The sequence below is a fragment of the Anarrhichthys ocellatus genome, unplaced genomic scaffold (assembly GCF_004355925.1).
Source record: "Anarrhichthys ocellatus isolate YVR2014 unplaced genomic scaffold, GSC_Weel_1.0 scaffold33, whole genome shotgun sequence".
In the NCBI taxonomy this organism is placed as follows: domain Eukaryota; kingdom Metazoa; phylum Chordata; class Actinopteri; order Perciformes; family Anarhichadidae; genus Anarrhichthys; species Anarrhichthys ocellatus.
In genome coordinates, this window is record NW_022280063.1 from 2521046 (window position 1) to 2544257 (window position 23212).

Consider the following 23212-nt stretch of genomic DNA (forward strand, 5'->3'; position numbering starts at 1 on the left):
GAACAGCGCTGCGCCTCTGACGCCACTGCTGTTTTCTTTCTTCTTCACTTCTCATCTCATTTGTCTATTATTATTTTCACTCACACACATATTCATGCGCACGTACACACACAAGTGAGGACAGAAAAAGAGAGCGAGTGAACAAGTTGTGGGAGCATTTGATCCCGTTCCTGTGGAAGTGTGACAGAAGCCGTGTCAGGCGTGGTACCAGGAGCAAGGCATCATGGGTGAGCTCTGTCGCGTCTCCTTTAGAACAGAGGAGTTGTGTTGTCTTGGATGTTTACGATTAATGTAAACTCTCAGACTGTTTTGCATGTGTCTGTGTGCGTCAGTACCCTATAATCACCTTGTATGTGGAGCATGTATAGCAATTATGATAGGAAACCACACCCCTGTCGCTGGCACCCGGCCAGCCGCCCCTCTGCCCTGTATCTGCAGGTGCCGACTTGTGTTACACCCCTTCTTTCTTTCCACCTTTACCTCCCAACATCACCGTCGAGACTAAAGACATCCGCAGTTCCACTCAGCCAACGTGTGAACAAGGAAACTTTTTCTTGTCTCCAACAGTTGGTTGAAGTGGCATAATTCAAATGAGAAAGGTAGGAGGGGCCTATTTGAAAACCGTCATGATTTATTGCGTCGTCATGGTCTGTTGGATTCAAACTGTAGAACTGCCACGACGGCGGCCTGCGGTGGAACGCTGCACTTCGGGGAATGTGCGTCAAAGCTGCGCACATGTGGAAATAAATTCAGAAATGTGGCCAAATGTCTATGAATTGTCCCTGATAATTAGGACCTTTGATGCATTACCCCGCTGTGTATTATGCATGAACGTCTCCTGTGATCAAGGGACTTGCTCCAGTGAGTGAGAATGAAAAACTAATCGGGTTTTGTTCAGAAAGCAGCAAAGCCTGCGGACTGAAGCTGGAAGAAATGTTGGCACCGTGCAGCCAGCAGCAGGACAACAAAGACGACCCCGACACAAATAACCACAGTGTTCAAAGATGCATAACAGCGGTGAAGCAAAGAACAATAAAAGGGGCAAAAGAGCAGAGAATAAACGGCCATCGTCCTCTTCTATAGGACCAAATTCACAGCAGAGAACAGAAGTTTAAAACACCACAGTGACTGAACAACATGCTGTGTAAGTGTGTTGTATTGTAGTTAGTTAAAACTGCCCCTGGGGAGGAACACATTCTTCTAAAAACCTGATCAAGGGACCAGCTTTGCTTCATATCCTCATTTTTACATCTTTCCTGTCTATCTTCTTTTCATATCGAACACAAAACTACGATTCACGCATCATAAATATCGCTTGAGGCCGATTTGATGAAACAAAGTTACGAAAGTGAAGAAGAAATGCTTCATTCCTCCATTGATCCATCAATCGATATCAATGTGCAGGGGACATTATTTGGATATTGATAAATGTATTTTACAAAATGCTGAACTATTCCAAAACACATGTTGGTCATAAGATGACCCCAATGACTTTTCAAGCCAGTGGGGAGAAGAAAACGAGAGGGAAAGTGTGATAACTTGAAGGGCAACAAAAAGGAAATTTGTCTGAGAGAGGAAATCCCTCACTCAGTGACTCCTCTAACAGAGGAATCTGTAGCTATGCTGATTACGATCTTATCATCTATTTGAGTTCAGTCGAGCGAGGAGGGGATGGGATAAAGACAGGAAGCAATGCACAGGAGAGAGAGAGAGAGAGAGAGAGAGAGAGAGATATGCCCAGATATCGTACATAATGGACCCGCAACCCAACAGTCTCAGGGGTCGCAGCTGTTACATGTGCTGCTCACTCACAGGCCGACGTGTATGTGCACACCGCGTAAGTGCTGCGTGTATTTAGGGTCTCTGTGTAATGTGTAGGGGATAAAGGAGCATTAACGCAGCTGTTGGAACACAACTGATCCAGGCTCATACCTACGCTTCCCACGCTGCACATCTTTTACACACAAACTCTTACCGTAACGGAAGAACAACGCCAATGCAGCTTTATTTTCCGGACACCGTTTGCTTTAAATTATTTCGAATCTTGAACCATGTTCTTTGCTTTATAACATTATAAACTCCCTTTTTAAATCTTTGCACTGGATGCCATGTCCTACATTGAACATTTGTGTTCAGTCAGCTGAGTGTCTGTTTATGGTTTCAGGCTTCTGTTCTGACCCCTGGTTTTGAAGTGCACTCGGCCCTCACATTGAGGGGCCCCATGAGAGTCTCTCGTTTACCCTCCGCTCGACTCCGGGCTGTTGAAGATTCCCCTCTCACTGAGATGTCGTCTCCAGGGGCGATAGGCTTGCCGCCGCCATGGCAACGTACTTGATCCCCGCAGCTAGCCACAAAGACGAGGAGGGCGGAGAACGCGAGCTGACGGAGGCCTGAAACGCGGCGAAAAACGCCCACACTTTCGCCCGACAGGACTACACCCCTTTCCACACACAGATGCAGGACATGGATCCTCCAAAGCGCACAAACACACACACACACACACACACACACACACACACACACACACACACACACTGTCCCTCCATTCCACCAACACACACACTAACACCTCTATTACCATCGGGCTGCCTGTCAAAGCCGACATGATAACTCAACCGGCCCTGCGGCCGGGAAAAAGATCCTTGCTGCACAGATTGAGTTACATGCAAAACACAGTTCGACAGCTTAGTCGGAAAACACCTCAAACTCTGTCAAAACGAGCAACTAATGGCCAGTAAACATGTGTGTGTGAGTGTGTGTGTGTAGAGGGTGGGATAGAGGGAATACTCCATGGTGATTGTGTGTTTGTGCGTGTGTTTGGAGACTATGGGAAGGATGTCTGCAATTTGTGTTTAAGCGAGAGTGTTGAGTAAGCAAGAGGCAAGCTTGTTTGTGTGTGTGTGTGTGGGAGGCAGGAAGTGGCTAGCGGAGCTGCAGACGGCCTCGCGGCCCATTCTGATAATAAAGGAAGGGGGGCTCACACGGTTTTATTTTATCTGGGCTCGCCTGAGGAAATGCTATTGTTTCTCTGACTCCTGGATGAAAATTACACTTGATGGACATTTGAAAATGTCCGGATGCTTTAAGGCGCGCGCGTGTTTGTGTGCTCTGTGTAACTCTTGAGGTAACCACAAGTAAAGACCAAACATGTTTTTGTTATCATAAAGTATCCATAAACTGGAGCCAAAATAAAGATGGGCATTGACCCAACATCAGTATCTCTCTTAGAGGTTTGTGTGTGTGTGTGTGTGTGTGTGTGTGTGTGTGCGTGCGTATGTGTGTGTTTTGGCCCCGTCATGCACAGGCTACTGTGTCCCACCTTCCCTCTGGCAGCAACAGACTCTGTCATGTCCATATTACCTCACCTGCCCTCTGGCTATGTAAACCTAGAAGTGTGAATTATTCAAACACACACACAGAGTTCCCAGAGGCTTTCCACGGGGCTACGGCATCCCGCGTTCAAGCCTATATGTTACTGCTGTCTTCATCGTCTCATCACACTTCTATCTATCAGCGTAACAGACGGGCAGCGGCCATTGTTGGCTTGTGGCTTTCAAGCAGCAAAACAAATGCGGGAACGACACATACACTGAGGAACAGGTAACTGTATCCCGTTTGGAACGGCTTGAGAAAATTCCTTTTACAACGTGACAAACATGACCAGCTGCCTGCACACTGACATCAATGGGATTACCTTCTGACTGAACGCTTTTCAACGGCTCGTTAGAGCATATTTTACAGGCAGCTTTTGTCTCTTTGACTTATTTTGCACGATTAATCTTAAGATTTTCTTTTTTTTTCTTTTAGATCAAGTGCATTGGATAAGTTTAGTCTTGATGATTTGAGGAGGAATCTGTTTCGTTGCAGTTTTGCATTTAAATAAATAAAAACATTTTTTTTAAATAAATACATGAATAGAAAAAAATCAAATGTGCTTCTGTGGCAGTAAAATATAACTGGAAGTAAAAAAAAAAAAACCTACTTTAACCCCTTTATATTCGAAATGCTAAACATGTATCTAGATCTGACCTCTGAGAGAGCAGCTGCTGTACAGTGACCATCTCACCATTATCTAAACAGCCTTGTAGAGAGCACGACACAAAGCAATTATGGACCGCTCGGAGTTATGCTAATGCTTAGCAGTAAAAGCAGCGGCGCAGTAAAACTCACCTTGATAGGGATCATATAAGAGATAAGGGATTTACATTAGTGGAAAGAGATAAGATGAGGAGACAGAGAGACGCAAGAGGACGAGGAGGAGGACGCATCAGTGCCAGGACTGTAGAGTGGTTATAAACTAGATGGATGTGTTCTCTCTCTCAACTTCATTCTTATCTCTCTATTTTTCTTGCCCCCAAAATTCCACAGTCCGTCCGTCTCTCTCAACTTGAATAAGAGGTTTACTTCATGCTTGGTGAGGTGTTTGAAATCTCCTCCTTACAGTGACACACACACTCCCTTACATCCCGGGAGAACGATGGAGAAATGTCAAAATGAGAGAAGGTGGAGACTTGTGAGAGAGAGAGAGAGAGAGATGTAGTGGGTTAGGCAGTCATGTATGAACGCGGTCTGCAGTGACAGATTTATCAGATTTATCTTCATTCCTCAATGACACACTGCTGTACACATCTGCTGTTAACGACTGCTAACTCATTCATCCTGACAAACACACACATGAATGTCAGCACATAGAGGTTCTGCCGATGTGGGCGTTTTATGAATGAGCCGTAACATCTGCGTCGATATCTGCATTTTACTCGTCAATGTCCATTATCTTCAACTTTGAATATTATATATATATATATATATACATATACACAGTACAAAATATCTAAATTCTTTGTAATATAATGATAATATTATTGAATATTTTTATTGACTCATCCAAAACTATTAACCCTGCCACACACACACTCGCACACACCCAAATACATAGTAAAAGAAGGTGGCTCCAACAGCCACAGAAGCATGAAACTAGGCGTAACCAATATTCAACCGACTTATCTCTATTATTTATCTAATTATCCAATTAACACCAACCACTAAGGACACATTAGGGATCTTAGTGTAACAGAAAAGAAGATTAAGAATACGATCTAAACCTTAATCCCTTAAACTAAACTGCAGCCGTGTGGGCCCCGAGATACTTGTTGTCCGTGCTCATTACAAGAGCTATCTCCCACGATTTTGTGAACGTTGTTAATCCTCCCTGACAGAATTGGATGCTTCAGCCTGTCAAGCTGCTGCCAAGGAAAACACAATGCTCACTGGGTGTCGAACCCGTCTGTCTTCCTGCCAAGGCTTAGACATGTTTAGCTCACCTGAACAAACCTCAATGGAGGAAGCCAAGGAAGGCTGTTACTGTGTCATTTCTGCTTATACAACACTGGTCTATTTTAGATATGAGGAGCGTGATGGAGAAACAGAAGCAGGGAGGACCACAAGGCTGATATAGAACGCACTTACTGTCCCAAAACCTGTCCCTACCGGCTTCACAAAGAGAGACCCTGACCTCTGTCTCCTGTTAGTGATTTAGTTTAAAAGAACTTCAGTGTGAGAGCAACGACATGCAACACCAGGCCGAAGCAGAAAAGGAATGTTTTGTAGATTACGCAATGTTTTGACGAATGGGCCCCCGATTTGTTTATAGGTTCAACGAAGAAGTCAAATATATAAGAGAGAAGAAAGTCAAGTCACACTGCCAACTACCAAGTCCACACACCTTCTAGGGCCAAACTAAACCAGACAACCAACCCCCAAATCCACTACAGCGTCTTCATTAGTCCAGGCCAGACCATAGCCAGACTAAATCAGAGCGAACACCCGAGTGTTAGAGGCCATGTTACCTCTGTGTATCTGAGGTTAGCATGTAGAGTAGAGTTAGTCCAGTAGACCGTACTAGAAGCAGAGCGGGGACTGCGTGAGATCACGGGGGAGGGGGGGAGAGAGAAAGAGCACCAGTGGGGACTAGGCTAGAGGTCAGAGGTTACCTCCTTCTGATTGAGCTCCAGCCAGGCAGTATAGAGCGGGAGCCGCAGAGCCCCACTGGAGTCCACCAGACTCCCCCCGTCCTGGGAGAGAGACACCGTGAGAGAGAGACACCTCGTTAGACCTGCAGCCCACAACCACGCCACGTCACTATATGTGTGTGTGTGTGTGTGTGTTATGTTGTCATGTTTATGCATGTTTGTGCATTGAAGTCTGTTTCTCCGGTGATGAAACTGGGGTAGGCAGTATATGTTTAGTATCAATGGCCAACAATTCCATAATGACCTTTCCAGAAAACTGCCTACCCTGGGGAGGGACTTGAGTTACAATATGCTGAAAGGTTCTTTTGGATTTTTGCTCAATGATGCTAAACATAAACGGCCCTCCCCCAGTTTTAACAGCCAGCAATATACAGCGCGGGGCAGAAGAAGTATGAAGACAGACATCGCTGTGTGCACGTACTGTATGTGCATGTGCGGACGCATGCCCGCTGAAGTGTCTGCGGTTGGATTTGCTACCAGCCAGTTTGCCAGCGATAACGACATCCAAAGTAAAACACGATTCCTTCCTGCCCACTTCAAACACACCTCTCCCACCACCTCAACACAATAGGCCACAACTCATGCGCTGCCGCCTTCGGACAAAGATGTCTCTGGCAGATTTATATCACGCTGAGAAATACTACGCTATGAATTTACAGCAGGAAAAACACTGGGAACGAGCACGGGAAAGCCCAAAACCAGCCTCCACATGTCAACATCAGTTGTTACACCACACTCACACAAAGCATGGTTTTTACCAGCATGTTTACATGCTGCAGTACTAGATAAATATGTGCTATAATAATGATAATAAGTGATTAAAAGCACTTATTATATGACTCCTTTATTTTGTTTAAATAGTCATGGATACAGTATGATGCCTTGCAATTAGTAAAATAATCGTTCCTGGTACTTAAGTGCAATGTGTGTGTTTATGTGTGATGATAACCTTAACTGCTTGACGTCTGGGGAAACCTGCGTCAAGAAGAACAAAGAATAACATGGACGCTTCCTCTAAAAACACACCCTGCCGGGGAATGTAGGGTCTGGGGCTTCACCTCAAAAAAGAACTACTTAACCTCAAAATGCACAAACATGCACCCGTGTCTGTGCAGAAACAGACAATGTCTGCACATCCCTATGCACAGCTGATGAAGTGTGTGTGTGTGTGTGTGTGTCGCCATGACATAGTCACACACCTAATAAAGCATGCGTCTTTACGGCCACCCAGGAAAGCCACATGTGGCCTCGAATATTTGCAATAAAACTGCAACACAAAGACATGGATGGCAACTCTAAAACCACTCCAAAGAGCAATTATCCCCTGTGTGCAAGTCTAGAAGACTGTGTGTGTGTGTGTGTGTGTGTGTGTGTGTGTGTTTAACTGCTTATCAGCTTGTCCTGGAAACCCAATAAACTCTGGAACATCAACAATGAGACAGAGGGAGAATACAGAGAAGAGGGCAGCAGCTATTTATTTAACAGCACAGATTTATATAACTGTGCAGAGCAGTTCCCCCTGATGGCGACCGTTGAGAAAAACTCAATTAGAAACATGTAGATGTTGCATCTGTAATGCATGACAATGTCTTGTGAAATTGTGGCTTTGACTCCATCCAGCTGGTCCACTTAGGCTTAGTCGTTACCCGCAGCTCAATCGACAACAAATATCACCACCTTTTACCCACCACTGCTCTACCCATGTAGCACTGGTGCTATGTGAAATGGTGGTCGACTGTTACTACTACAAAACGTCACATGAATATGAACATGTAATAAAACGTATCAATATATTCGACTCAGTTAATGTGGTCACTTTCAAAAAGGTTGCCCAACGGTAAAGTTAATCTAAAGCTAAAAGGCATGAGAGAATATGGAACCTAAACCTTGAACCTGATTTTTTTGGCTACATTTTGGGGCAACAGAAACAAGCTATAAACGCAGCATATTGACAAGTGATGTTTTTGTCCTGCTGATGGATGTAAGTCCAGTATTAGCTCACCTTTTAGCTCTGTTTTTGGTCTCCACCCACTCCTGTAGAAAATATCTGTCTCTTTAGCTGCTAAATTCTCCACTATGTTCACCAGCTAGTCTGTCTGCTGTTTAGTGCTGAAAGATTGGTAGAATGCTCTGTAGAGCTGAGGGGAAACTCTCTGTGGGCTTCCTTACTACAACTGACCCCTTTTCACATACACCTAGTCACATGATCAATTGATATTTAAAAATATTTAATACAGCAGCTATCTTAAAAGCCTAAAAGTGTTAAAAATGTGGAAATATTGCAGCGAGACCGGTCTTCATTTGAGTTAACCAACAGCTTTCCAAATACAGCTGAGTGGTTAAGTTGCAGCCCAGCAGCGGTGGAATGCAAAAAAAGACACACACGGCATATTTAAAAAGTACTTCGAGCTATGCTGTGAAGTAATTTGCACGTATGTTCTGATGCTTAAAGTCATGCCCTGCAAACAGCACCAGAGTGAGAGCCAGGGAGGAGCGCAGAAGCAGAAAGAGTGAACTTTTGGTGCTCGCTGGTGATAAGAGCCAGCAAAGCCTGTCTGGGAATACCGTCTACACACCCGAGCCGTAAATATCATAGCTCATATTAGCCAGTGTAACTGTATTAAACCTGTCGAACATCGAGCCTGTGTGCAGCGAGAAGCAGCATTATGAAAATGCGGGAAACACACGGGCATGTCATGTCAGTAGTCATGCTACGCTTTGCTGAATTTGGCAGCATATGGATGGATCACATAGCTGTGGTTTACACTTAATTGGTGTTTCAATCATGAACTTTATTCTTGTTTAAAGATAGCCAGTGAAACATGAACGCAAGTGTGATTGATACTCCTGCGAGTCCCGTCTTGTTCTCATGCTTCCCATGTGAAATCATACCGACCGATAATACAAACTCTGCCTGGAACTGCAGGCTTGTGGGAATGGATCAGATGGGACGCAGACACAAAGTCACATTTTTGGTCGCCACCAAATTAAAAGGGTTTAGATGATGGAGTTTGACGTGCAACACCCACTATATAATCACTGCGTTTAAGTCTGGTTTACAGTGAATGCTAAATGTAGAAGATGAAGTATCTGAAGTGACTAAAAGTGCTTTTTGACAAAACATTTGTGCCTCAAGGTCCATTTGCTCTAGTTTTCCCAGAGCCTTCAACAGCACCTCACACTCTTGGAGCATGGACCTTGAGCTAAGATGTTTCTGTCAGACCACTATTTCTAAGGTCATGAATCAACCTTCATGTTCTTTTATATTGTTTCTTTCAAGGCAAAACCCTCTATTATAAAATAAGATTTTTTTCAAATGGAACTATTTTGGTGAGGTTATGGCTGTGGTTATGGTAAAGTGCAATGGAAATATAATAAATCAAGCCTTCCTTGTCTATTCTGCATCTATTTTATCCTGATGTACTCCATGCAGGTGGCTTAGCAGACGTAATCATGATACGACTGACATCCTGCCCAGCGTCCAGCTAAATAACATCATTTCCTGCAACAAGAGACATCATTTCCTGCAGTTAGCACACATCAAAACCCAAGACAAAACCTCCTGCTGCTCCAGGAATACCCATCTACGCGCTTCATCTGTGCGTTTGTGTGTTTCCTGTTTTGATTCTGCCTTGCTGAGACGGTCAGCTATCCTTGAGACTCTGCACCAAGGAATTCAAAAAATGTCTTTATCCTTCCACTTCTATTGTAACATCCCTAATAGCGGTACGGACATGTGCACATTTTCAAAAAAAACACGCACGCACACCCTCAGAGTAGCTCTCCATTTGTCTGCCCCCCCCCACAGATGCAAACACACGCACAGACAGCTTTTCCAACCGACCCAGATCCCCGCAACAATGGCAAGTCCGTGTCTGTTGTCTTGCCAACCCTCCCCCGACCTTTGACCTGTGTCTTTTAGCAGAGGCACCCTGGTTCTTCTGAGGAGAGCAGCGGCGGATTTTAAAAAGGGGGCACCTATAAAACCCTGCACAACTTCAACCAGTGTCGTCATCTGACCCAGTAAATCACCATCTGTTCATGCATGTGTGTGTGTGTGTGCATGTGTGTGTGTGTGTGTGTGTGTGTGTGTGAGAGGGCCGTTGGGACCGTTAAAAAACAACTGGGGGCTCGTGCGGGACAAACAGCCGTGGATTGGGCTGCATCAGCTATTTGTGACGGTACAGTTGTACTTGGTCTCGTTCCTCGGTTCTTAAAAACCACGAGCTAGTTTCAAATTAGTGATTCGGGTTGCACCGTTCAAAAACGTCTTCGGTAATAAAAACTTCAGTGACGTCAAAGTGAGGTAGCTTGTAATCATCTGTAGCTCTGTTCAGTCAAAAGGCAACCATACAAAGAAAGTCACAAGTGTCACAAGTTGCACAACTTAACTGGAGCAATTAAAGTCTATCAATCACCCTTAGCCACATTGACCAAATCTCTCCATTCATGATGGCTGAAGCCCCGGGAAAGATAACACATGGAGGAGACGGGACATTATTTATGTGCGTGTTTGAGTGACATGAATCTGGATTACATCACGGTTTGAGAATTGGGCTCTGATCTTCTTTCTAGTCTCTATCTGTGCTATGCAAGCAATGCTACCCACGCACACATGTGTGTGTGTGCGACTTCCATTGACTTCACCCATGCATTCACATGTCAACACATCTGATCTATTGTGAGAACAGTACCGCTTTCTGCACATATACATTTCCACTGAGCCCTCCGGCAACTGATGTGGCATTAAATTACCATCAGTCAATCCGACTTCTGGTCATTCAACGCATGAAGAAAAGCTGACCTCGAGTCAGTGCTACAGTCGGCCTCGGGATAATTTCACGGAATGTGTCACCAGCTTTGCAAATCACTGGTCTGTATTAAGACCGGCATTGGTTCTTTACACTCCAGGATACACACTCATGATACTGGTGTAATACATGTGTGTGTGTGTGTGTTCATGTACTTGTATCTGCCTGTCACAGAAGAGAAGCGGAAGCCTGTGGGATCAGTAACGCCAAATAAATCAGAAAAGTAAACTTGCGCGGGCGGCACTTGAACAAAGCAGGAAATGAATCTCTCGTCGCCAACATTCCTACAAATACCAGACAACCGAATAGACAAACAGAACAAATACGTCTTCAGTGCAAACAGACTGCAAATAATACCTGTGGTAATTAGGGGGCTTGCAGCAAAGTTAACAGAGCACTACATGGTTTAAGCTATCGTCTCTAGCGTCATAAAGGCCGTGCTGTTAAACAGACACGCTCACGGCCTAAATACACCTCAAACAATAGATACACATGTGACCCTGCGGCTAACATGGTCCAGTACGGTAGCCTGATTATTCACCTTTGATGGAAACGTTCCTGTCAGGGCTCACACGTATGCTATGGGCTCTATAGCCGGTCGCAAGAAAGGGGTGAACAACCTGTGAAATGTGAGAAGGTGTGCATTGTGGGCCAGCGTTAGGCCAAGAAGCACGGTGCAAAACACAGGTGCTGCTGAAATACGACGCTGGAAGTCTTGGCTCAGACCAGGGATGCTCCGGCTTTTAGCGTTGGATACATGAAGGACAAGCCAGAGGCAGATACGGGGAATGAATAGAGGGATCGATGTCTATTGTCAGAGCATGGCATTGCGCATGCATACCAGTTAGCATATTAGCTTTGAAAGGCTATGGAATAAGGCTGCGCACATGTTGTGTCACATGTCCACAAGGCTTGTATTGATTAGCCCCACTTAGGTGAGACGGCAAATTAATCGCTGTGACGAGTTCAAATGGGTCAAATTGATCTTTCACCAAGTGACGATGAAGATAATCGTCGCATTAGCAAAGCCATACTATAACTCAGCTTCCATATGTAACATTTCTATTACAGTAGACCACTGACAAAGTTGATTTGAGGGAGAATTTCACATGCAGATAGAAATGATTGGATCAACATGCATCTTGTTTCCTGTCTGGTTTAATGTGATAAGAACAATGCCCGCAGGCTCTGGAAGTTTGTTGGAAGTTAACACCAGCACTTGACTGCAATGTAAGCCCTTCTAATACAATATTACAACAGAAGTGGACACATGAGCCAGGTTGTGAAATAATCGTCGTCTCTCGTGTGGGATTGGACTTCGCATAGAAGCAAGAGGAACATCGTGGGAACATCTTGAAACACTTAAGATGTCTCACGGTTAAAAAAAAATTGAAAGAAATCCTTTTGTCAGCAATTAAGATTCACTTAAGATATAGTGACATCATGCAAGAATCCCTACATGTGTAGACAATCTACCCTCCACTGAGAATATATACTTGAGCTCAAAAATACCGTAGATGAACTTTTGACCCGCGAAGCTGCAGCCAGGCCCCTGCACTTCTTTAAGATGAGCTGTACCATAATTCAGTGTTGAAGGGCTAAGGCAGAGGGTTGATCCGGTGTCAAGAGTTAACGTCATTAGTCAAACCTGCACTGTCTGTCTCGGCAGCCTCAAAGAAAAGACACATTTCATACATGTTGCTGCCACGATACACCTCCTGAACGTCTAAATACTGGCTAAGTATGATCTTAATGGGCTTTGCGTTTTAAGGGGGGGGGGGGAAATGCAACATTCACCTAGATATTTCTACATTACAAGCTCTCCAAAGCACACTCTGAAGGGTCAGCGTCTCATGCTTTACCCTCTATCTCACGTTTGTCAAGTGCAATTTTCACGGGAGGAGGAGGAGGAGGAGGAGGAGGAGGAGGAGCAGCGGTCGATCGGGGTGATTGAGTTCCTTACCTTGTTGTAGTAATGGAGCTGGACAGAGTGCCACTGGCCATCACTGACCCCGCCCGGGATGTAGGGAGACACTGTGGTCTTTGTCTCACCTGGATGGGGAAGGGAAGGAGGGAGAAAAAGGAGAGAGGGTGGAGGTTAAACCAGTGCCAGTGGGATGTAGTGTAGGGGAGAGGAATTGAGAGAGGGAGTAGGGAGAAAAGGTAGGATGTAAAATTAAATAGTTGAAGAAGAGGAGGAGGGAAAGGGAGAGGAAAGAGAGGTAAACAGCAAAAGTAAATCATGAATATAATGTAATTTAAAAGGTTGAGCACAGCTGGTCTACATCTCTTAACATATTCCACGGGTTATTGATGAGTTACCTTTAAAAGCAAACTTGACAGACACACACACACCATGATCATAAATCAACTGGGAAAGCCAGTATTAATCTGTAGTATCAATGGCTCCTCAGTGAGAAGATTGCGCGGCACAATGGCACTAGATTTACTCTGTTTGTCAAGGGCAGGAGCAGCCTGGGCAGGAATCCACTGGTCTGGAAATCAACAGGACGGCCACACTCGCAACTAATGTGTGTGTGTTTGTTTGAGAGAGAAGGTTAATAAGTGATGGCTCAGTTTTCTGGGTGTGCACGTGAGAAAAAAGAAGAACAAAAAAAAAAGAGGGCGAAGTGTTTGGAAGTGATCGTGTGTACTACTTCATTACTGTGTTTGTTTTCACCATACCACATGAAGATAGAAAAACATTGAAAGAGAGGCTCTCATCCCACTCTCCTCATTAAGCATGACTCATGATTTGAGTATTTAATTTGATGAGTCATGCACTCTACATTTAGTCACATTTCAGATTTGCAGTGGGGCACAAGGACTTGGCTCGCCTCCCAAACAGGCTTCACCCGACATAATCACATTGAGCAGGATTCCTCTCCGTATGGAACCATGGGAAAGTAGGCCTGCTGGGAAAACAACAGTCACCAGCCCAGAGAGCCCGATGTGTTTGATCTGCTTTCCAACAGTTGCCAGTTTGAATAATGATGGTGGGTGTGTTTGGTTCAGCGGTGGAAGTAAACTCTCTGTACTTGAGTAAATGTACAGACAGCGTTACAGCTTTAGTCACGTGTTGCTTTGCATATTCAGATTAATAAGACAAAATATAATCAACAAATAAAATACGATGTATTCTGATTACTTCTGCCACCACTGGTTTGGTTGCACATGAGCTGTGTGTGTGTGTGTGTGTGTGTGTGTGTATGCGAGTGTATATGTGTAAGAGCATGCATGCTTTAAAAACTTGCAAGTTTTGAGTGTGTGTGTGTGTGTGTGTGTGTGTGTGTGTGTAAGAGCATGCATGCTTTAAAAACTTGCAAGTTTTGAGAGTGTGTGTGTGTGTGTAGTAAGTGTTCTTTGGCCACTAAATGACTGTGCCATCATTAATCAGTCTGACAGCTCCCTCTCTGAGGAAGGAGCTGCTTTCAAAACATAAAAACACACCTGTCTCTTACCAACACATACAGAAACACAGACACACACACACACACACACACACACACATAAATGAATGTGTTCATTTTTTGATATGTTTGAATACGTGAATGCAGTAACACGCAAACACACACGCACAAAATAGCACACCTTTTCAAAAAGAAGTGCATGTTGATAAGAGTCGGCTCTTTGTGAAAGTCACTTTAGATAAAGTGCACTTGCACCTGTGTTAATCTACTTACAATGTAGCTGATATTAACAACAATTACTTTAAGTGGTCGCCACACATTCACTGGCACACACACACACGCACACACACACACACACACACACACACACACACATTCACATTATGGGGGCTAACCTCCAGAGAAGGTGAGCTGAATCTGCTCGTCAATGATCTCCAGAGCGATGAAGTCGTGTTTTTCATTGAATCTGCCGTTGTAGAGGAGCAGAGCGTTCCTCTCTGTGGTAGCAAACCTGCAGAGACAGATGGGATTTTAGAGATTCTTATAGATTATTTTCTTTCTTTTCCTCTATATATATATATATATATATATATATATATATGGAAGAACAGCACGACTAACAGTGGAAATCAACCCAAAAATGGAGAAACAGTATGTGGTATTTTATTAAACAGTTTGTGTCTCAATTCTTTTACATGTGTACGGGATTTATTTGTCCAATTTAAAAGTCCAAAGGGAGAAAAATAAAACAATGGATATTCAGATGAGTCACACACAAAGGGTTGAGTGGATTCCAACAGTTTTTCTCTGCTCTAGCTCACGTTTCCTGTTACATTTCTAAGCACCTGTCCAACTCAAACAGAGCGGGACCGAGCGGTTAAAGGCCTCGCAGATAGCCTGGCGATGAAAGGGCCGATGGGGCTCTTGAGGAAAAGTCACTTGGAAAGGAAAGGCAGGATGTGTAAGAGCCGGTGGGCCGCAGAGAGGGAACAGTTCCCCTTGCCTCGGACGATGCATGAGCGTGTCCCACGTGTCAGGACGGGGACGGGGGGGGAAAGACCTGGTAAATACCTACTGGCGAGTGTGCTCCACGAGGGCACACAGTTCACATTGCTCTTTGTGCACGTCTGTGTTGGGAATGTAAGGTGAGGGCAGAGGAGTCAGCCGGCAGATGCCAGTGAGGAAGTCAGGATGGCTGTAGCAAAACACTGATAAGGGGAAACACATCACACGGCCTTTCCTGTTTTCACCGCACTGCAAACCTTTCTCACCGTCACGGTGTCGACGAACTCCCCTTTATCAACCTCCCCTCACCTACGACTGGTAGCGAAACATTCGATAGAAGTTTTTCTCGTCATAATATTTACTGTGTCGCAGTTCTTCGATCAGCAGTTTCACGAGCGAGCCTCACAACGCTGCACATACGGAGTGTGTGAGTGCGTGTCGTCTCTGCTATTACATGTGTGTGTGAGAGGAGGGAACCGGGACACGATGGAAAAGTGTGCACATGTCTCGGCATGCCACAGTTGCTGTTTTTATTTGTGCAGCAACACACTGCTACAACAGGTATCGCAGAGGTGCGCTGCTGTTGCTGTGCAGTGAAAAGGTGTGTGGTGCGGCAAAGAAATAAATAAATGCTATCTAGAAAGTTTAACAGCCTGTAATTCTGGAGTTTCCTTTATTTTCAACACAATTTCATCCATACATAGTCATTTGGAGTGAATGTCACTTTGTGTTCATTGGTAAATCAAAAACAGACAAAAAGGGAACAAAGGAAGGAAGTAGGGAAAGTACTCACGTGAAGGAGACGGTGAAGTGGAACCTTTGCCGCAGGCCTCTGAAGGTGATGAAGGACTGTCCGGGGAAGTTGCGGGTGGTCATCTCACAGTAGGGCTTCTCGAACTCTCCTGGTAGACACTCGCACATGAAACCACCTGCGAGCCGGTTGACGCACTTGGCGCCGTTCTTACACACACCGGGCTCACAGCGGCCTGACAATGCATCCACCTCGCAGTGCTCGCCTACGAGAAGAAAGGGGAATTAGTTGTATTCACTGTACGTCATTTTATTTATTTTTTTTACTCAAGTTGGCATCTTCCCCGGCTGTCTTCGTTTGAACGGCTGGATATCTTCACACCTTGTCTGGATACTGTAAGCCTGTAGATACGATGTGTGTATTGCAGTGACAGTGCATCTGAATGATGAATTACCTGTCGTCATCATCATCATCTCATCAATTCACTGTCATCATTTTATCTTTTGTGAGAAGCGTGTTTTCCACCGTCGACTGAAATACACATCATCCGTTTGGAAACCAGTTGTTTTAAAAAGACGCCTTTGATTAGAAGTCGAGCACACTTTTACAACGAACCCGTGCCTTCTGCTAATAAGTCTGCAACAGTGTTATGTTGTTAAGGACTCTTCTAAAATCTATCTCCATCCAACACTGACAAAGCCCTGTTTATAGGTTTTTCTGGGTCTGTTTTTCTGGCCATATTTGGAGAGAAGACAGAGGACTGGACATAAAGAGGAGTAATGAGGGGGAAAAAAAACTTAACGGAGAGCAGATAAAAGAAGAACTCTAGTGACAGGGATGAGAGATTCCGCCATTAACTCAAATCCACGGCTGATACTTTCGAGCCATATAAAGATAACAAAATTCCTTCTTAGCGTAACTCTAGCTTGGCTTTAATGAAGTCCCAGAAAACATCCACTGTTAAATGAACATTCCCACAGTTGGATTTCTCCCTCAACCACTTCTTCATCTACTTTAACCAGCCATGTCCAACATTTACCAGAATGAACCAAGGGAGCTTTCTGTTTTCCATTCAGATTGGCTATATGCATCTACTTTATAGGTCTGTGTGATCAATCATCAGCGCATCGGTGCGAACGCTCTGCATTCCCTACTGTCAGTGGAGAGGTTTCGTCTGTTCATGAGGTGATTTCTGCAAACATGACTGTTGAAAGAAATACGAAATAGTGTTCTCGGAATAAGCCCGTTTCTTCAGAGCGACCGATACCAAAACCAATATATCATCTAATTCAGTTAATTGCTGCAGTGGGTCTGGCCATGCATTCCTCCTAACTGTGATCATGAGGCTCTAGCTCAGCTTTCCTGGCTCGGCTCGCATAAATTCCTCCACTAATACGCCAGCAGACCTCTTTCTGACAGGACAATATTATTTGTGATGTATCCCATGCCGTGTTGTGTGTCAACTTGCTGTCCAGATAAGATCTGTCCACCCAGGACACACACACAGATCCCCAACACCACAGCCTGGAACCAGCTAATGGCCCCTCTCTCCTCAGCATAATCCTTTTTTTTTTTTCTGAGGGGGAATTATAAGGATCTGTTTCCCTGTAATGTAGGAAACCCAAGGAGGATAGATCGGGCCCCCCTTGTCATCAGGCCCATAATGGCCCCTGATGGGCCCTGACTATCTGGAGTTGAACTGTGACCTTCAAAGAGGGGATAGCGGGACGCAGGGAAGGGAAATATGATGGGTGAGTGGAGAAGACGGATGGGGAGCAGGAGGAGAAGGCGAGAGAGGGCCGGTGAGTGACAAAGTCAGGTATAATCAGGTAATTACATCAGATAGGATGGAGGAGGAGGAGGAGAGGACAGGTAGAGTGTTGGGAGAGACAGAAGAGAGCGGGGACGACGGCTGTCAGAGGCCCTCTCTGCTCTGTTAGGGAGAGACAGAGACGCAGAGACAGTCAGCCAGGTATCAGATGTACAAGGGGGGAAGTACGGGAGGAAGATCACTGACATCAGGAAATATTTCGGAAATTGATTTCAATGGGAATGATGAAAGCTTCCGAGGCTCATCTACCATGTGAATGCTGTGCAGAGAAACAGAGTTTAGAGTCCTTTTTCTTCAAATCAGTTTTTGATCAGTTAGAATATTCTCAAACTTGACTTGTCTAAGAGTCCGTGGTTGCTAACTGGCTTCTTCTTCCATTACTCCTTTTATCTGTCGAGTCTTGTCAATGCGTCTCCATTTTGTTGGCTCACTGATTTATGAGGATTAACTGAGAATCTGTTTACTTGCCAAGAGTGTTTACTGATCCCAACAAAAATACCTGTTCCCCTCATGTATTCCTCTAAAAACAATGACACACTTTGAAACAATAGGCATGGATAGTATTACTTTTTAAGAAGCACAGAAATAATGTGGATTATATGATATGTGAGATCTGGTTTGACCAGTATAGTCAGCAATGCGCACATCTCTATACAGCAATAAATCTACTGCATGTGTACCTGCAGCATGACAAAGCACGTTTCCCCTTCCTGCACTGGGGTCGACCTCAAGCTACAACAAAAGGTGCTGAGAGCTTTTACAACCTGTCAGTGCGGTTTAGCACATTTTGTTCCAGTCATTGAAGCCTTTGTAGGAAAGAATATGAGCCCTTGCATGTACTTAAAAAAGACATAGGTGGTTTTCTTCTGTGCTGGCTTTATTACACACAGGCAAATACCACAAATGTGTAATTTGATTTAAGCACGATATAGTTTAGTTGAGATACTTTTGTCCAATAATCTAGTTTCAAAATACAAATAAATGAAGAGGTATTAAATGTAATAACTGATTTTACTTTGATAGTCCCACCTTTCTCCAATGATATGCAAACTATGAATTATTTTGAAATATTTCTGATTGCGCTGCAAATTCTGCCAACTTTGGGCTACAATAAACTGCAAAAAAAAGTTAATTCTGTAATTAAGTCTGAGTGGAAAAACTGAGCACTAAGATCATGTATTTTGACTTGTTTTTAAAGAAAAATGAGTTGAGTTACTAGTAACGATTTCTTTTTTTAATTTCCTTTTTTATTCCATGCAGAAGACTCACCTGTGAAGTCTTCCGGGCACTCGCAGGTGTACCCCCCCTCTCGGCTGCGGCACCTCCCGTTGTTCTTGCAGGGTCCCGAGTAGCAGAGGTCGACCTCGGTCTCGCAGTAGTCGCCGGTGAAACCGAGCGGACAGCGGCAGCGCAGCCCGTTGATGGGGTGGATGGGCCGAAACAGAACCGTGTCGGAGGCGATGAAGGGAGGGGAGCTGTCGAACTTCAGCACCGACACGCACTTCATGTAGTTCTCGCAGGGCTCCCGCAGGCAGATGTTGTCATCAAATGGCAACACCTGGAGAGAAGGGGAAAATCGCGGCCTTAAAATGCAATTTCAGCCGATGGAGAATACTTGCACTTGAACGTGCATTGATGTGTGTTACCTCCTGAGAGGATATCAGCCTCAGCAGAGTCCTGTTGAGGTAGATCTGCTCCTGCAGCTCCTCGGAAGGGAAGAACGTCCCTTTACCCGGGGTGCCTCCGGGCTGCAGCGCCGAGAAGGTCACGTTGAGGATGGAGCCCTGCACGTCGGTGTCGTTTTGGATGTTGAACACGAACACCGCCTCCCGTTTGGTGGAGAGCACAGCCGCCACGCCCTCCAGGAAGAGGCTGAGCAGGGGGGACAGGAAGCGCTCCTGGGACATGTTCTCCAGACGCACCGTGATGCTGTTGGTCAACATGTCGTCGGTGATGATGGTGACGCGCAGCGTGCAGACGGCCACGACGTGATGGATGCCATCTGGTGGGAAGAGAGAGACGATATTTTGCCGTTAATGCACTTCTACTGATCGGCAGCTCCAAAAGCAACAGGCTTGCATGCAACAGATTAAACACTGACATGAAGAAATCATCGAAATTGAGCAGTAAACTGTAGTCCGACAGGCAAAATGAGGCCCAGCGTGTCCTCAGACACGGGGCCAGGTTTCAGCAAGGTGAGCTCCTTCTGTGACGCAGTGCATATCAACAAAGCAGATGAAGCCGACAGCAACACACACTTGAAAGCCAAATGTGTTTCCAAGGTTGCCAATTAAAGTGAAATAGTTGGGAAATGAAGATTTCACTTGAAATAAAAGCAAAAAGGAAATGTTTGTAGACCTGCACTACAACACAAGCATATTGATTCACTTCCTGTAGTAGCGTGTGTATAATTCTCTCACATATTTCCCAACTATTATCAAGTTACACTGAGACTTGATTTACTGCCAAACTGCTCCCCCTTCATGTCTCCGGACAACTGCCTCTGTCTCCTCCGCTCATGTTCCCGTCCACTCGTATCTATCATTAGCTAAGTTCATTCTTCAGTGTCCCACAGCGGCTTGAATACTGTTTCCGAAAGACATGCCTATACAGTATTTATTAATATGAAAATAGAAACGTTAAATATATATATAATAGATTTACCACTCAAAACGCGTGGTCATTTGTGCTGTGTGCAGCTTCAACCCAATGCTGGTTGGACCCAATCCTATCTCTTCTGCCCTCTTGGCCCTCTCTACGCTGCAGCTTAACAGATTGACTTGTGTACTTGTGTAACACTTTTGCCGCTAGATTGAATCAAGTAGTTGCCAGTCGGGGTGGTTTCGGTCTGATTCAAGCCCCGGCTAGGAGTAATTGGATCAGTGTAGGATTTCTGCCCCTGGGGAGGGTTGGGTCTGCTCTCATACCTACTTCTGGCACAACTGTAAGCTCTGGTGCCTATGGAGGGGAACAGAAGGCTATAGGCTGCAGAGGGCACGGGCAGGGTGAAGTACAGCTGACAACAGGTGGTGAGGCCAGATGAAATTTGAAAGGGGGGGGTAACCCTGTTGAAACGGGGCAGGGAGATGGGTCGTATTGCACAGCTTTGCTGCACCACACCTAGCACATGAGTGTGTCATGTGTGTCTGGGGGCGGTTTCGGGGTGAAAGAGTCATGATGAGGTTCGGCCACAGGTGGCCTGTCACTCTGAGACGTAGTTCGTTTCTCAGGACCCCTAGCTCTCCTCACACAGTCCATCAGAGCAGGGTGTGGACAGGTCGGCTAGCTTCAAGCTAACCGCTAACCAGACCGGAAGGGTCGACTCCAACTGCACTACGACATACGACTCACAGTGGGACTCGGCAGGAGGGTCGGCTAGCTCGGTGCAGCCGGAGTGATGCACACAAATGCAGACACACACACACATATTAACTTGTCACTCCCGCAGGACAGTGACATTAAGCAGCAGCTGTGGTGTACAGGGCCGCTGTAAAGCGCTGCTCATTCAACACGGTGCTGACTGTCTGTTGGCCTTTGTGCGTTTGTTTGTCTGCAGCGCTGCACACCTGTCTCTCCATGTAGGTCGGAGAAAACACTGCTATCCCGCTTGCCGCCAGAGATCCGTCAACTGACAGGTTCACACACACACATTCACACTGGAACGCACACATTCTGCATGGACTCACATATAGTGGCAGAGAAATGCACGCACGCACTGGCACGGTTTATGCAGTCATAATTTAGTGAATGAAATTCTACGTCGGCTCTTAGTCATGCTATTCTTTTGTTGAGGCTTTATGGTATTTTTACTCTACACTCAAAGTTAAAAAAAAATCACATGAAATTAGTCTGTAACCAAGAAGATCCTGACACAATCTGTTACCACACACGCTCACCCCTTCATTTGTATTTATCCATTCTCGTTTCACATCCAAACATTCAAACCACATGCACTGACAGCTGCGCTCAGTGTAAGGCTTTTACACGGTGACTGGCACGGGACTCAATCACCCATTCTGCACACAAGTCAAGCTATTTGGTGACTAAGTAAACTACAGCAGATTAGTGCTCCGATACAGTCGGTGCTCCGAGAATTATTAGCTTCCCCGGAGTGGGAAGGACTTTGCAGTGTCGTGACAGTGTGGTGGTGGGGAGAGCTGGATCCAAAAATGAGAGGCCGCGACAGAAAAAGATCACCTGCTCGTGGAAAGATGGGGAGCGGAATCTACGAGGCAGAAAGAAAAGACGAGGGCGTTGCTGAGAAAAATCTGATTTCGACCGCATTGGCTATGCAATCATTCTCATCTATTATAACCGAAGGAGTGTCAGTTATTAAATACTGAAAGAGGATGGCAATATCTTACAACTGTCTTACTCCAACACCAATAATTATTTTTTACACTTGGGACACATTTACAAGCAAGTAGTTTGTTTTCTTTCTCTTTTCGGGCATCCCAACCCACGCTATTTATAGAAGCCCACCAGCTGCTAGCATGGGATCACACACACACACACACACACACACACACACACGGAGGATGGGTTGAACCGTGGAAAGGGTGTGTCACGGACAGACGCCACGGAAAAAAACATTTTATGTGTACAAGCATGTCAGCACACACACACACACATACACATATAGCCGCCCACCCGCAGACACACGGGTTTAACGGGACTTACTACTACTGAGAGCATTTTAATAGATGACCCTCCGAGTAAAAACAAGCGTCAAAGCCGCTGCGTAATCTCCACACTTTTGAAGTATCATGGGTGAACAGTTTATTAGCTACACACACATCCCCTTATCTCTATTAGCTGGCATGTTTACAAGCTCACTGGACAGCCCTTGTAATGATCAGCAATGTGTTTGCGGCACATTACGATTTGGTTATTGTCCTCCTACAGCGTTGAAGCACTGATAAATGTGAATCTAACGATTAAGACGTGTAAAACACATCAACTGGAATCAGTTAAACGTAGTAGGTTATATTTAGTGAGGTGTAGGTGGGTTCATTATTGACAGAAACAAAAGGAGATGTACCAACAGGCCACACAGCTGGAGTCCCGCTAGCAGGGCTGCAGAGGCGATAAGAGCTGTTAATGACCTGCGAAGCAAGCCGCAAAGATGACACACGAATGACCACACGCACGGAAAGCTAATAAATATGTCTATCAACTTTCAGTGTGCTCCACTGACCACATAGTGCTGTCTAACACACACACACACACACACACACACAGGTCTGTGGTTTGTGCTCACCAACCAACCTAAATTGCTGGCCAGCTGTCACTGTGAGGGACAAGAACGCGCGCACGCTCACGCACACGCACACACACACACACACACACACACACACACACACACACACACACAC

The 23212-nt window shown here is 45.2% G+C and overlaps 1 protein-coding gene across 7 annotated transcripts in view; it reads right to left on the reverse strand.

The window, feature by feature from the left end:
* celsr1a (cadherin EGF LAG seven-pass G-type receptor 1a) overlaps positions 1-23212 on the reverse strand; it is a 79314-nt gene that overhangs the window by 27392 nt on the left and 28710 nt on the right. For 5 of the 7 annotated variants that reach the window (XM_031865615.1, XM_031865617.1, XM_031865618.1 and 2 more), the window contains exons 2-7: positions 19484-19839; positions 19107-19395; positions 16049-16271; positions 14646-14761; positions 12804-12892; positions 5991-6071 (exon numbers count right to left, since the gene is read on the reverse strand). In XM_031865615.1, the coding sequence (XP_031721475.1) occupies positions 5991-6071; positions 12804-12892; positions 14646-14761; positions 16049-16271; positions 19107-19395; positions 19484-19839 (1154 nt within the window). The remainder of the gene's footprint in view (positions 1-5990; positions 6072-12803; positions 12893-14645; positions 14762-16048; positions 16272-19106; positions 19396-19483; positions 19840-23212) is intronic. The other 2 variants (XM_031865620.1, XM_031865619.1) reach the window with 1 other exon arrangement.